At 42.6% G+C, this 16,610-nt stretch overlaps 1 protein-coding gene across 2 annotated transcripts in view; it reads left to right on the top strand.

The window, feature by feature from the left end:
• The window catches only part of BRD4 (bromodomain containing 4), an 85,913-nt gene that overhangs the window by 30,212 nt on the left and 39,091 nt on the right, over positions 1-16,610 (top strand). For both annotated transcript variants that reach the window (XM_056857756.1, XM_056857748.1), the window contains exons 6-9: positions 1,282-1,644; positions 3,921-4,049; positions 10,940-11,149; positions 12,636-12,835. In XM_056857756.1, coding sequence (XP_056713734.1) covers positions 1,282-1,644; positions 3,921-4,049; positions 10,940-11,149; positions 12,636-12,835 — 902 coding nt within the window. The remainder of the gene's footprint in view (positions 1-1,281; positions 1,645-3,920; positions 4,050-10,939; positions 11,150-12,635; positions 12,836-16,610) is intronic.

Below are 16,610 nucleotides of genomic sequence, written 5' to 3'. Positions count from 1 at the left end.
CAGGAAAATAAATTCTGTTGCGTATTAGAAAAAGGATGACTTAAGTCTCCTCCTATGAACCAGATAGCTTACCCTGGTATGGAAATATTATTTTGTGTCCCGTGGAATGGGGAAAGGCAGCAGAAAGAAAGGCAAGGGTGCTGTTAGAATAATTTAGTTTGCACACCATATAACACAATTAATGGCTAAACGTTAACATATTTCATGCCAATAATGTATGCAGGTTTCCTCACTGAATTTATTTTGAAGTTTATAAGTAGAGGCAGGGAAATTTTCCCTTCTTCAAAGTAATATAGTTTTAATTCCTCCAGTGCAGATTCCTGCTGTGTCTGCTGGTTTTCAGTTTGTTTCCAGGTTCAGTCCCTGGCATCTCTAGTTAAAAGGATCAAGTAGTAGGTGACAGCTTCTGCCTGTCAGACGAGTCCGACCTAGATAGACCAAGGGTCTGATTAAGTATAAGGCAGTTTCATGCATTGTTTCCAGGCTTAATTGAAAGTGCTGCTTTTCACCTGTAAAGTCTCCTTTGGTTTCTTACTCTATATGCCAATAAAGGCTTGTGTTGTGTTGGTTTCTTACTCTGATGGGCCCACGCTGGGAGAGGGCCAGGAGAACTTCGCCAGGAACATTCAACAGGCAACAGCTTTGTTTTTTAGATACCAACCTAATGCTGTTTCCCCCCCCCCACTTTAACAGCCCATTCCTGAGAATGTGGCTGAAACGAAATAGGAGGCAGCGTGACCCCACCGCCAGCGTCAGTGCGTGTAATCATGCTATTACACGTACTTACGCTGGCGGCGAGGCCAGTCCCACCGGTGGCCAAGTGCCGCGGGACCGCGCCTCGATCCTCCGCCAGCGCGGCCTCTGAGTGGCGCCGGCAACAGCGTAGAGAAGCGTTCTGGGGGTGGGACGGGGAGGAGCTTCTGGTTAGGCAGCTCCCTAACCCGTTTTGGCCCGGTACGGTATGCCAGCGCCGGAAACAGCTGTGCTACGCCTGCTTTTTAGCAGGCGCAGCCTCGCTGTTCCCTATGGGGGGAAAAGCCCTGCACTGCGCCTCTTCCCCACCGTTTCCCTACGCCGTCAGCTCAGGAATGGGCTGTAAATGTTTTGTGGCTGGTCTGTTTTTTTAGCTTCTGCTGGTATTTTCAGTTGTTTTAGACTGGGTTGTTGGTAAATGTGTTTAGATTTGATTTCCTGTTGGTCTGTGTTGTGAGCTGCCATGAGGGTGTTTGCTAGTACAGAGTCAGAGTATAATTGTTTTAAATAAATGCTTCTTTTTTGCAGACAAAAAAGGGTGTGAAGAGGAAAGCAGACACTACAACTCCAACAACAATAGACCCAGTTCATGAATCCTCATCACTGCCCACAGAACCCAAGTCTGTCAAGACAGGTCCACGAAGGGAACCTCGACCTGTGAAGCCTCCAAAGAAGGATGTTCCGGACTCTCAGCAGCATGTAGTAGAGAAGAGTAGCAGTAACAAAGCATCGGAGCAATTAAAGTATTGTAGTGGCATCATAAAAGAGATGTTCGCTAAGAAGCATGCTGCATATGCGTGGCCCTTCTACAAACCTGTGGACGTGGAAGCACTGGGACTTCATGATTATTGTGATATCATTAAGCATCCCATGGATCTGAGCACAATTAAAGTAAGTGCAGTTTTATAACAAACGTCATCTTGCAAAAATGTGTGCAGTTAAATTTCTCAAGGGCTGGAACTGTTGTTGTTTTTTGCGCGTGTGTTCATGCATGTATTTATTTACTTATTCAGATTATAGCCCTCCTGATTCCTCCTGATTCTCTTCTTTCTTAGAATTTGGAGGTATGTCATCTGTTTATAATCACTCTATGCACAGGGAAGCTACAGTAATCTGCCAGCTTCATTTTCTGATGTTAATATTGCAGTTCTGGTAGAGATGAGAAGGCTGGTATGTGTTCCCATTTATTTTATTCCCAATTATTTTCTGGGCCCTCACATCTCTAGGTTCAAGTGGTCCAGAAAAGCATTCTGAGCTTTCCTTATTCCTGATTCTATCAGATTTAATTTCCACCAGGAGAAAATATGCATGTCTCTTTATAAAACTTTGGAAGTTTAAAATGCTGTCTGCAGTGTACAGAGGAATTCATGGGGAAAGCATGCATTGTTTAATAAAGGCAATTTACAATTGTTATCTGTGGAGAGGATCTCCCTAGCAGTTCATACCTGTTCTGCAAACATAAACTGCATTTTTTGTTTTAAAACACCATAAATTCATTCTGCAGCATGGCCATCACTGTATCTCTTTGCCTCTGGTCTCTCCAACTGAAAACATTTAAATAATAATTACTTAAGTTATATGTTAGTTGATAGGATTATTGAGATATAAAGCTCACAGCACTCTGATGCTGCATGTTCAGTATTGAGCACTATATCGTAATAGTACTGTTGTGGTCTGTGCAATAAATGGTGGATCTGTGGTGTGCAAGCTGAAATGCAGATGTTTCTAGAGCAATGATGGGAATCTTGTCACTACAGTCCCTTCTTTCATCTTGACTAAAATCTTCCTGAACTTTATGAACTGGAGCCCAGAGGACTGACGCACTATTCACACTGTAATCCGGAGCACGGTTACATCCTTCTAAGCCCATTGACTTCAGTGTATTTAGAAGAGTGTCACTCTTCTTTAGGATTGCACTGCCATTTGCAGTAATCAGGGAACTGTGGCAAAAGCAACCTGTCATTCCCTCAACATACAGGAATGCCACATTTACAATATAATCATATGCAAAATTATTCCATTCAAAATTCACTGAACTCAATTATTAATGTATTGTTGAAAGCACAGATTTGCAGAAGAATTTCTCAATCACTGGCACTGGTGGCCATTTTCAGTTCATAACCATCTAAAACATTCCCCAGTCCAGAGGGTGTACACATGTAAAATCCATGAGCATAAATACATGGGATTGTATCTATTAATTTTGTAGTACTTTGTGCATTGTCACAGGTTCTGAGGTCCAACCTCACAATTCAAGCCCTGCTGCCTCTGGTGTGGATTAAAAAATTCCCCCCTCTTTCCCTATATTTCTGATGGAACACTCCTTTTAACTCCATTGGCTGTGCTACTTGTGTAAAATGAGTACAGAATGCTACTCTTCTAGCCACTGCTTCTCTTCAGTTTGACGTGGTTGCTTAGGGCAGTAGAATACCCATGTCAATTAAGAGGATGAGGTCCTCTTCTTTGTTTGTTTTTTAAAAAATCTTTCTGCCAGCTTCATGCTGCAGTTGTTTCTCCTGGTGTTTTCACCTTTGTATCGAATAGAACAGTATATCGGCACTGCCTTTGGATGGAGATGAGGACTTGCAACTGTGGTGCTAAGTCCGTAATTTCACTTCCAGATGTTGAGCTCAGGGATTGATCACCAAAGTTGCTGGTCTTTGCTGCTGGAAGATGCTCTCCACTTCCTGCTCTGGGTGATGGGCACCTGACTTTCCCTCTCCCCATAGGCTGGGAGAACAGTGGCCTAGACAGATTTCTCACAGTGCTCATTCCTGCTGTTTCAGAAGATGATGCTTAAGTGGGTATCTGTATTAACCAAAAGTCATCCAGGATATGATTTTGGTGCAAAGTGATTTTTATACTCCTTTCCTGACTCATTAGGCAGCTGCCAAGAGTTCGCTGGGAGGTTTACTGTAGGAAGAGTAATCACACAGCCCTGCAGTAAATTTTCCAAATTATTTTATAACACTCTAGGGTATAATTTATCATGAGGATACTGCAAACATCCCTGAAGCTGAGCTGCTTTGTACAGTAAATTTTACAATAGCTGCTGTATGCACATCTCCATATGAGTTGTGGTTGATGCCCAAAGTACTGATCTCTCTTTGTCACATTTTTCAATTGTGGTTTTTGCAATATTAATGGTAGAATTTTTACATTTCCAGTCCAAACTGGAGAACCGCGATTATAGAGATGCTCAGGAATTTGCAGCTGATGTCCGGTTGATGTTTTCCAATTGCTACAAGTATAACCCTCCTGATCATGAGGTGGTTGCTATGGCACGGAAATTGCAGGTAAAGGAAAGATTTATTCAGACTAATTTCCTGCTTTAAATTCATACTTCTAAAAAGGCCAGCAAAATCTGCAGTATAAGTCTGAAAACATATTAATATAAAGCATTATACATTTGGACTCGTAGGGTTTCAGCTATAATGCTTAGTTACTTTTTAATATTGCTTTCTTTTTGTCTGGGGGATCTACAGTGAGTTGGATCCAGTAATCGCTCAGCAGCCAAGTGCTGGTGAATGTGGATTTCCCCTGTATTCTCCTTTCCCTAGTACTTCACTGTTGACGGAAGAGGGAGGAGAGGGTGATTTTTACCCCCCTTTCCCCCTCCTCTCTCAATGCAGTTCTCTTGACCTGCATAGCTGTTAGTTCCAACAGGTCCCTCTGCTCTGGGAGTCATCTTTCCCAGGTTCATAAACCTGGAGGGAGGAGAACAAGAGAACATGGTCCTTGCACCCAGTGGTTTGCAAAGCCTAGGTTTCTCTGGAAGGATGGTAGTGTCTGGTGTCTGCAAGCGCTGGGATTCTTGGTGATCCTCTGCTACCAGAACACAAATAATGGCAGGAAGTTCACTCCCTCTTGAAAAAAATGGTCCCTTTCTTTGAAGCACAAAGAAGAAACTTTTCAAGCAGTGGTGGGAGAAAGGGGCTACTCAGTTCCTAACCTTGGAGTAAGTGCTCAGAACAGCCTGGTGGCCTCTGCTACCCCTTTCTTATCCTCTTTCCTCAGTCTCATCCTCACACAGCTTTGTCACCTGCCTGGATAGAGCTGCTATGTAGTGTTGACTTTCAGTGGCTCATTGAGTAGGACTGGATCCAGGCAAAAGGTGGATCGCCCTTCCTAAAATTATCTTTAATATACTCTTACATGAATCCACTTAATTCTTAATGCATCGTTGGTGTTGCATATAGCTGAGCATGAGGGTGCACGCCCACCAAACATATGTTTGATGCTGAAGTGGAGGCTGGAAGATAAAGTACTTTTAGAAGGTGGCTAAAATCACGTCCCGAATGTTAGAGGAAATGCTGTTCTAGTGCTTAATTTGTATTGTGTAGCTTCCTGAAAAATTTCAGCTTTTCGGTAGAAGATATATTTGCATACTAACACAGAGGGACAGCCATGTTAGTTTGTTGCAGCAAAAAATAAACCGAAGTCTTGCAGCAATTTGAAGACTAACAGAATTTTATTCCAACATAAATTTTCATATAAGAGGGCTCTACTCCATGAATTCTTATGCTGGAATAAAATTCTGTTACTTTTTAAGGTGCTATAAAGCTCACGTTTGTTCATATTAATTTGCAGTTCAGTATTTGAGCTCTAGACGGGTGTTCTGGCTGAGATCCAAAAAGACACACAGAAAGTACTTCCTTGGGCGTATATGTCAGTTTCTTCCTCCCCCAGCAGTTACTTCCTTTTATGTATTGCACTTGCCTCTTGCTTCTGGGGATGGTGGTGATGGGGAAAGCCCCATTGTTTGTATGGATTGCTGCCCTTCTGGATTCCAGTTTATAGAATTGAGGTTGAGTGTACTTAGGGTTGGTAACTCCAGGTTGGGAAATTCCTGGAGATTTGGGGTCAAAGATTCATGGAGAGGGCAGAGTTTGGGGAGGGGAGGGACCTTGGCCATACATAATGCCATACATAATGCCATACAATCCACCATCCAAAGCAGGCACTTTCTCCAGGGGAACTGTTCTCTGTTGTCAGGAGACTAGTTGTAATCCCAGGAAATCTCCAGGCCCCAGCTGAAAATTGGCAACCCTAAGTGTAGTTTTTCAGGCAGAGCAGCTGGTATGTCTTAGCAGTTGCTTTGGGCTACATTTTTCTGTGACTGTACTGCTTTTTGAACTTTTACTAGTCAGGTTTTACCAATTATCTACTGCTTTAAGGTAGTCATTTTGACAGGCCAACCAGTGAGAGGAATTGGCTGGAGCAATTATGGTAGATTAAAACCTGTTATTAGGCAGCCCCATAAATATTGAGGCAAGGTAGTAAAATAATAGATTGATTAGCACACATCCTCTATATAAGGAAAGTTCTTTTTCTTTCCTTGTCATCATTGAGCAGGGAAATCTTCTGTTGTTTTTTAACTACAAGAAAAGTAGGAAACATAAAAGTAAACACATTCAAAGAAAGAGAAAGAAACACATAATAGAAGTGTAAAATTTCTTGACATTTTGAAGCCATTGGAAAAAATAACCTTCCCCCTTTTAAATATGAATTTGGGGGATTTAAATAATGCTTTCTTCTTATCAAACTTAAACCTATTTTACACCTTTAACTGCTTGCATGGTTTATAATTTAATGTTCATATAAAATTGTACTGTTTGTTGGCATATTTATGGAATGTAGGTCCATAAATGTCATAGTTTTCTATGAGCAAATTTGTTTTGGGTTTTTTAGTTTAAATTTTTATTAGTATTACAACATACAGATAACAGTTAATGAATCTAACATCTATGTATAGAACATATCACTTAACATTTCTAACAATTCACTTCTATACTAAGTTGCATTGCATTACCTTCATATTACATCTTAATCTGATTTTCCTCTGCATTTGCTTAACAGAAAGGTTTCTGTAAGTGTACCCAATACTTAAGAGAGAAAGCTGCAGAATGCTGCACCCTTGGCTGCCTTAGCATGTGTAGATTGTCATCTTGAGTGCTAAGAAAAAATAAAAGTTTAAGATAGGAAAGTACTTTGGTAGTAAACAAAAGACTTTTATTTGAACAGAAACAGTCTCATATAGTTACAATAGAACTAGCAGCATGTTTGAATAGCAAATTAACCTTCATAACATTGAACTCTTCAATAGCGTATTATCATACTATGTAGCATATTATTTGTGGACGAAACCATTCACATTTAAATAATATATCTATGAAAATATGCTGCATAAACAATTACCGTAATCTAATGCAGAAGATTGTCTGACATAAAAATCCTCGTACTATATATTTTGAGTATATAAGTCTTAAATTGAGTATTGTCTTAAAGCATCTAGCTAATTCCAATAGAGAAAATACTTCATAGGAGGTTTTTTCAGTGCTCCTCAAAATGTTATAATCATAGAGTTGGAAAGGACCACCAGGGTCATCTAGTCCAACCCCCTGCACAATGCAGGAAATTCACAACTACCTCCCTTCACACTCCCAGTAACCCTTACTCCATGCCCAGAAAGATGGCCAAAATGCCCTCCCTCTCATGATCTGCTTAAGGTCATAGAATCAGCATTGCTGACAGATGGCCATCTAGCCTCTGCTTTAAAACCTCCAGGGAAGGAGCACTTACCACCTCCCGAGGAAGCCTGTTCCACTGAGGAACCTCTCTAACTATTTGAATATTCTTCCTAATGTTCAGTTTTTCTGTTTGGGGGAAAATGGTCAGTGGGGTGGGAAATTAAAAAAAATCAAATTCTACTCTTATTCTAGGCTTTCACATCTCTAGCATAGAGTTGGGCAGCCCAATCCTGGGGGTGTGTACTTGGGTCGCGGACAGTGCAGCAATGGCGCAGCTGAGTAGCCTTCTAAGAGGTTTTGCTGTGCAACGGCCAGCTCCGCAAATTTGGCATTTTAAACAAAATAACAGTGAGGCGAATGCCGGCGTGGGCCCACCGGAGCTAAGGGGGTAGAGCTGGGGACTATTATTCAAATGCAAGACTAGAATTTTTATTTTCAGGTATGCCATCAAAAAAGAGGGGGTCATCTTAGATTAGCATACAAGTTACAGTTATGTTCAATATGAAAAAAAAACATTTTGTGTATTTTTAATGGGGGGGGCATTTTATATTTGCGGTCATCTTCCTTTCAAGAAAATACAGTATTATCCAGATCCTTTTCTATTTGTGGGGGAGGGTATCTGTGAATGGGTTCGTCCTCCCACCCTCTCCAGCAGTCAAGACTGTGCTGAAGATCTTCCACTGTCCTCTTATTTCTGAATAGCATCAACAGAAGTTGCTGTCCTAACTGAATGGAATGGTTGGCATCATTTCTGTAAGACTGACAATGTATATCATGTACTGTTTGGTAAATATGACTGAATTTATGGGGGTGAAAGTCAAATGAAACTGAATTTTATATTTAAAAATTCTCGAATCTGCTGATATTAATTTAGAAGAGATCTTAAACAAATGCATCTCCATTCCTCATCGTATCCCAGACCCTTTTCTCATTAATTAAAATAACTCTGCATGGTTTTGAATTTAACTGAAATATACATGATTTACTTATCAAACCTGAAGCTGTTACCCTCTGTTAGTGGCTCAAAAGAAGATCGATGTCTGTATTTGATTATATTTCTTAAACAGGATAAATACAATATGTCTTATTTGAAGGTACTTGAATAATAATTATATTTTCATCATATTCACTATTCTATGTAATAATGTCATTACCATGGTGGTTATTTTCAAAACACAGATAATCCAGAATCTTTTCCCATGATGCTGTCTCGTAATGTCACTGAAGAATCAAAAAATAATATATAATAATAATAATAAGGGCTTGGATCCAAACTAGACATTTCTGATGGTGCAAGGATATCTGCCCATGGAGCATGATTTCCCCACCTCTCCCCTCCTGTGCCAGTCTGAAATGCACTCCCTTCCACACACAAAATCCTGTTCTTGAGGGATAGGGGAAAGCCAAACGTAATGACTGTACAAAGCCACCGTGTAATGAAGCACATGAATCAGTTGGACTTACAATTTAAACAAGCTAATTATTGTGAGTTATCCTGTGCATAAGCAAGTTTTGTACCAAGTTTCAGAATCACAATAGCTTTTTGTATCAAATTTCAAAGTAACCAAAGCAAGGTGCCATGTGAAGTAAATAGATCATTGAGGGATAGGGGGGCATTTTAGAATGCCGCGGAAAGGGGAAAGCAGTAATATTGCACCCTGTTAGCAGAAACTCTGGCACCCATGGAAGCTTTAATCTGGATCTAACCTATATTCTGATATTAATTAATTAATTGGGGGGGGGTACACCATTTATAGTCTACCTTTCTTGGATTTACACAGAGTGAGCCAATACAATCAACAGGATATGGAATATTTAGTAAACAAAACAATAGGATTAGGATTTGCAGAACCAATCTAAAAACAGAACTGAAGCAAAGCATAAGTCTTAACATGACACATTAAACGATACAAAAATTACATAGTAGGATCCTAGTTTTAGTAAACTAAACACAGTAGTCTAGACCAGGGCTTCTTAAATTTTCTCCACTCGCGACCCCTTTTCGCCCAAGAAATTTTTATGCGACCCCAGGTATAGAGGTATACAAATCAAACATTTATTGATAATAAATCATAAAGAAATTTATTTTAAAATTAAAAAATTGCAACACCCCCCCCCACATTCAGTTATGTGACTCCATATGGCGTTATGATCCACAGTTTAAGAAGCTTTGGCTAGACTATTGGTCCCTAATAACTTATCGAAGTAACTTTGTGAATCATTCAGTAATGTGCAGCTCTGTTGCCTATATAGAAAAGCTCTCTTGAAAAATTCAGTTTTGCATGGTTTGTGGAAAGTCAGGAGAGCGGGAGCCTTCCTGACCTCCTCCAGCAGGGCATTCCGTAAGGGGGGGCCACGGCAGAGAAGGCACATCTACAGGCAGTTGATTTTGCCCATTTCCAGGTAGGCACATGCAGAAGGCCTTGCTCAGATGAGTGAAGCTGTTGTGGTGGTGTATAGGGGGAGAGGCGGTCTTGTAAATAATGAGGTCCAAGGCCATGAAGGGCTTTGTATGTAATAGCCAATACCTTTACAAGCGTCCTTCTTGTCTGTTTTTTATAGTGACATAGCCATAACCTCAATGGGAAAATCTGAAAGGAATCCTGAAATCTAAATTGCCAGCTAAATTAAAATAAGAGCAAGTTAAAATTATTTCTTTATGCACCCATTAAACAGACATGCTTACCATTAAAAACAAAGAACATTCAAATTGTGGCAACCAGTGACAGAGTCCTAAACTCTCCATGCTGCCCTTGGCATTGGTGAATGATGAAACACAGTGCAGGACAACTCCTACTGATGTAAAAATGCTTTCTAATAAGTGAGAACCAAGGCTGTTTAGCCTTCCATGATGATAATTCCACAGGGGTAGCTGTGTTTGCTTGTTGTAGTTACGCTGACTGAAATCTAGCAGCACCTTAAAGAGTGATAGCTTTTTATTCTAACATAAGCTTTTATGGACTAGAGATAATTTCTTCTGCCCTCTTAGTTCCCTTAAACTAAGCTAGTAAAAGGTGATTCTCGTCACCATGATAAGCAGTAAGGCATGGTCTAGAAGACTCTTCAAACTGCAAACTTTCATCCTGAAGGAGAGTGTATCCTCTTGTCAAGAACAAGTCCGCGTATTCTTTAGGGCAGCCATTCATGACTTCTGTCTTGTTTGAAATAACCATTATGCTTTCAGTCACCTTATCAAGAAAAAGCTGGAAACACATCTGTCGTTTCTGTGAAAAGCCATTAATACCATTTTGAACTATTTACTTGTTTGAAGGATTTTTACTGCACCATTCTATGGGTAAGGGTATATGTGGAAAGAGAGCCTGTATGTTGCAGGAATTTCTGTGGGAGTAGGAGAAGTTGCAGCGCTTTACTTTTCTCCATGGAAGTAGGTTTTCAGCCATTGTTTTGTGAGAGAAAGTAAACAGGTGTACTTGGAACACCGTTTTGTTGGACACTAAACCTGCCTATGGTGATGACAGCGTGTGGAGTAAGGAAAAGATTTCTGTGGTCCGGTATCCATGTGTTGTTTGCATCCCCTTTACTTAGTTCTGCAAAATGTAATGAAAATTGCTGAGCTGTTTGCATGGTTTCTTGATCACACTAGTGTGTAACATTGGAACAGTCTCTTATGTATCGATCATCATGTTTTCCTTCAGGATGTGTTTGAAATGCGCTTTGCTAAAATGCCAGATGAACCTGAAGAACCCGTGATTCCAGCTTCCTCTCCTGTAGTGGTGCAGCCCCCACCCAAAATGCCCCCACCTTCGTCCAGTGATAGCAGCAGCGACAGCTCTTCTGATAGTGACAGTTCATCAGATGATTCTGAGGAAGAGCGAGCTCAGCGGCTAGCAGAACTTCAGGAACAGGTAAAATGTTTATTACGCTGCTGAGAACCCGGAGGATACAGGGTCAGTAATTTGCTTAACTTTGGCTTCCTGGCTCTTCTGTTTTGAATCACACAGACTAACTCAGAGGCAATCACAACCCAGATTCTAGAGCGCCTTTTCGTCCCCATGTTTGTCATAATAATTAGGAGTAGTCAGATTTAGTGCTTGACTGTGGGGTTGAAGAAGTGTGAAATCATGAAACTTGCTGTTTTGTAACCTTACTTTATGACCAGACTAGCATTATACTGGCCCCAGCTCTAGCAGCAAAGTAGTATTTTTGTTTTTGTCAACTTGCTTTATCACAATAAAAAAATAATGCCAATATGTTTGCCCACCTTACTTTAACTAAGGGTCAAAGTAGACAAGATGCTGGTAAATACATGTCCCTCATGGTTTTTACTGGTAAATAGCCATGGGACGTGTACATATGCGCATGATTCAGATTGGGCTATAGTGTGGTAGGAAGACGCATTTCTTCCAAAGCCGTTTTTGTGACCTCTGTCTTTTCCTCCTTGCTGTTGTGGCTGCTATGTGCTCGATTGAGGGCAACACACAAGCAGTCATCTGAATCAGGGGCCCCAGCAGTCAGTATCTCATTTAATTTGACCTTTAAGTCACTTTTGCTTTTTGGAATATTTTCAGGAGTAGCTTAAGGTCATCTGAACTAACCAGACCTTTCTGATAGAGAGCAACTCACATTTAGGTCCATTTCCAACCTAAGTCCATTCAACTTTTTTGTGGGGAGGGGGACTTATCTGAACGAAGCAATTCATACCTGGATCAAAGTAAATGTAGGAGACAGGATAATTGCCATTCCTGGACCGTGCCCTCTTTTTCTCCAGTGACTTTCCGGGACATATATATATGCCCCCCTTTCCCCTGGTCTGTAGGGTTAAAGCAGAGAGAGACGACCCCTTACTAGTGCTGAAGAACTACTTGAAAACCAGAATTGTCAAGACATTTCTTTTGTACTAGAGCTTGTTTTGTGGGGTTCAGTTCAACTTTGAGCTCAAGGCAATAGAGATTCTAGGTTCAGAATCACTTGTGCATCATGACACATGGGGGAGAATATAAATGAACTTTCAGGTCAGGTTCAATTCTGTGTCCTTCACACCAGCCCTACATATGTCCCTCTCAGTCCTTTATTCTAGCTCTACATCTTTCATCTTGAAGGCAAAGAGGCTTTCACAAAAGAAAAGTCTTTTCAAAGATGCTGATGGGAGAGGTATGGGGCAAAGGAGGACTCTAATCTGTTGCTCTGGTCTGTGCTCTGCTAAGTGTGCAAATATTTCTTTTAAGGCTTTTGAGTTTCCTATTCAGTAGGCCTTGATAAGTTGCACTAAATTTACAGACATCACTGTACAAAACAATTACATTGTATCAAGGGGGGGAAGAGCAATAAAGAAAGAATAAACGAGAGAAGAAAGTCAGAGCAAAATTGTCTCAATCTTTGTCTGCTTCTTAGCTTAAAGCAGTACATGAGCAGTTGGCTGCCTTGTCCCAGCCCCAGCAGAACAAACCAAAGAAGAAAGAAAAAGACAAAAAAGAAAAGAAAAAAGAGAAGCACAAAAAGAAAGAAGAAGTGGAAGAGAATAAGAAAAATAAAACCAAGGATCCTCCACCTAAGAAGGCCAAGAAAAGTAACAGCAGCAGCAGTAACTCAAGGTTAGCCTTTTCTCTGTGTGCCACTGTATTTTTTGTTTGATAAGTATAGAATAAGAAACATTAACAGCGTAACCAGGAGTGCCGCAGAATCCCTTATTACCTCAAATATTTGAAGCATCTAGTTGAAGTCATATTTTGAGCTGTGTTATATTATGGTAGTGTAAGTGTAGTTAGCACTGTGTAGTTAGCACTGTTAAACCAGAGTTAAACAATACCACTCTTTGTTTGAACTTAGAATTCAAACATGTTAGATATCTTGAATATGTTAGGCTGTTTGAATATTTATCGCTATTTCAGTTCTAGCAAATCTCTCTCTCTCTCTCTTTTTGCCATCAAGTCACAGCTGACTTATGGTGACCCCGTAGGGTTTTCAAGGCAAGAGACCTTCGGAGGTGGTTTACCATTGCCTACTTCCGCATCACCACCCTGGCATTCCTTGGCGGTCTCCCATCCAAATACTAGCCAGGGTCAGGGCTGACAGTGTGTGACTGGCCCAAGGTCACTCAACCTTGGCGACTGGCCCAGCAAGCTTCCATGGCGTGAGTGGGGATTTGAACCTGGGTTTCCCAGGTCCTAGTCCAAAACATTAACCACTTCACCACGCTGGCTCTTTCAGATCTGTTATATTAAGCAGCAGTTTCTTAGCAAATACTGTCACCAGTTCTGTGACAGACTCTAAGGGAAAATGAATGAGTTCTTGCATGTCAGAAAATCTCAGTATCACTCATATCTCTTCCAATAGCTAGTATTGTGGGTTTTGATCATAAAGGCTGTTCTGCTAAGCAACATAGGAAATCTTTAGATACTTGAATATACAACTGTAATGAAAATTGTTGTTGGTTCAAATTAAATATCTTGAACATTGAGTTAGATCCTGTGAATCTGTTCCAGTAAAAGATTCTGAGAACTTGGTTTCTGAGCATTCTTTGAAATGGCCTCTTAAGTGGCCTAAAATCAGGACAGAAATTATACTTTTGAACCATCTGCAATTGCTGAAACTCAACAGGAACCTAAGGAAAAGAATAAATTTCATACTAAATCCTCAGTGTGACAGATCAGGCCATGATGTTAACAATTTAGTCCCTAGCCAGCTTATCCCAAATGCTCCCGCACCAATTTTAACGATAGTAAATCAGTACTAGAAGGACTGGAACAATTGCTGCGTTTCCTATGGTGGCATCTGTAGGATATAACATTGCCTCAGATATCCAGTAGTTATGTCTGTAGCTTCTCCTCTTGGTCAGCAGACAGGACCTCTGGCAGAGTCAACGCCAAGGGGAGGGGCTTCCCTTCAGTTCCATACCAGTTGTGCTTGGCTATCAAAACTGAGCTCAAAAAACTTGTGTTTTTTCTTAAGTTTAGGCATTTGAGTAAAGTTTCTCTTCTCTGTCTCCCACTGCCACCTCCATTTTTAGATGGGGCAGGGTGGGATGAAGTCTTGACACAGGACTGCCATCGGGGAAGAATTTCCTAGCGAAACCCCACTCAACTTTAACTCTCACCTTCATCTCTCAAGGGGCAGGCAGTGCTACCTATCCATTGTAGGAAGGCAGGGGAGTTCTTCTAAGGCTAAAACAGCTTAAATGTACAACCCTAGTGCCAGCCTGACCTGCACTGGCATAAAGGTTCCATAGCATGATAAAAACATGGCACAGAGGACAGGGAAGGGAGGGTGGCAAGGGGACCATATGGGTTAAGGACAGTAGTGCCCAGGCCATTGCTAAGCCACCCATTTTAAGGAGATGTGTCGGTTCATGCTCACTTGGCCTAGGCATGGGAGCTAGCCTTCTCTTTTCCCCCTTCTCCTCTTTCCTGAGAAGCCATCTCAACAGAGCCCATTAGTCTAGCTCGAGAGTCTTTCCATTCTCTCTTTTCACCCTATCTTCCCTTTTTAAGGGTAGCAGAGACAAAGGGTTCATCTGAATGGCTTCAATGCAGTCCCACATTGGGACTGCGCAGGTGCAGGCCAGCCACGGATAAGATTTGTCAGCTTCTAGCAAAATCTAAGAGAGGTCTCCCCCTCCCCTTGGGGCATGCAATCTCCCCGCCCCTTGGTCACATGACCTAAGGAGGAGGGAGCACTCTTCCCTCCAGTTCTCTTTCTGCCACCACAGAGAGAGAACGTGTCTAGCTTCGACTCTAGCAATGGAGTCCAAGAAAGCTCCACCTTTCAAGAAATGTTCGTCTTGCTGTGCGAAGATGGCGAAGACTGACCCTCACAAAGAATGTCTCCTTTGTCTGGGAGAGGGCCATGTTTCAGCAACTTGCAAGAGTTGCTGTAAACTTACCAGCAAGGCCCTGAGGGTACGTTCCAGTCGTCTCATCTCCCACCTCTATAAGGAGTCTCTACGCCCGCGAGGTACTTCTGCTGAGCCTGGCCCTTCGACCAGTAAGGCCCAATCCGTAGAGGGAACCCCGGCCAAAAAGTCCAAGGGGGTTGCACCTTCTAAGAAGCCATCTTCGGTCGTTCTTCGGCTAGTGAAATTTATTGCCCCGGGTTCGCAAGATGGCCGCGTTCATCAAAACGTGCGTCCTGCTCTAGATCGCCTAGGTGACGACCACCCTCGAGGTCACCGAAATCTCCTCGACGCCGATCACCTTCGAAGTCGCCAAAGGATCTCCGACGCCGTTTGTCTTCGAGGTCGCCCAAGTCTCTTCGACGCCGGTCGCCCTCAACGTCTTCGTGGCGCCGATCCCAAGACAAGGCGCCTCGTCCTGCAGATGGGACTGCGCAACAGCCCATCGCTATTGAGGATTCACCTCCTTGTCTCCTGGCTACCCCCTCGGTTCCACGTCCGAGCAGGGCCCAGGAAGACTCAGCAGAGTTTAAGGAGCACCTCCTTCACCTCTACAAGGACGTGCCTCAAGTGCCCCATAACTCCCCGCAACTCGAGGGCCAGGGGCATGGAACAGAGCTGACAAAGCTCCAAGAGGGAGAAGTCCTTCGGGACTCACTTGGTGTCGTCAAGGGATTCGTCCCGTCTCGAACCTGGGCAAAGGCCTCGTCGGCAATCCACTTCTCAGCGCCACTCTCTAAGCCCAACTTCGTCTCGACGTCGTTCGATTCATTGGAGTCAGTCTCCTCGTCAGAGCCGATCTGTTCGTCGGAGCCGATCCACCCGTCGGAGCCGATCCACGCGTTGGAGCCGTTCGACTCGTCAGAGTCATTCCAGTCGTCGGAGCCATTCCCGACGCCACTCCTCCAGGAGCCCTTCCCTTCGACGTCGAGATCATCGACGCCGATACCCTATTCCCTCGACCTATTCGGGCTCCCCGGTCGACACTCATAGTAGCCGGCACTCCCGTACCCGCTCGCCTGGAGGAGACCCTCATCGACATCGACATGCACCGTCGCGCTGTCCTGAGTCCGTCCACTCAAGGCAAGAACATCTTCGTGAGCCATTTCCTTCCAGATCTCCTTCTGGGTCGAGGGACACTTCTGAGTATGACCCCTCCTTCTCGCCTGGGTCGGACGAGGATGAAGAGTCTCGCACCTCCCTCCCCTCGCCAGAGGACGTTGTTGGGGACTCTAAGCCTCTTTCTCCTGTTGGAGATGTCCGTTCCTATGCGGAGCAATTGATACATATGGCGAAAGCACTTAAGGTTGAATTTAAACTGGAAGATTCCGGTCCTATAGATGATGTGATGGATATCCTACATAACCCTGATGTAGGCCCTTCGGTTTTTCCCATACTAAAGAGCATTCTAGAAATTCTACACGCTAATTGGGCTAAGCCAGCCTCAGCCTCTTCTTCCTCCAAGCGTATAGAGAATC

This window comes from Euleptes europaea, chromosome 1 (genome assembly GCF_029931775.1).
Source record: "Euleptes europaea isolate rEulEur1 chromosome 1, rEulEur1.hap1, whole genome shotgun sequence".
Taxonomy (NCBI): domain Eukaryota; kingdom Metazoa; phylum Chordata; class Lepidosauria; order Squamata; family Sphaerodactylidae; genus Euleptes; species Euleptes europaea.
This window is presented reverse-complemented; position numbering and strand designations above follow the sequence as displayed.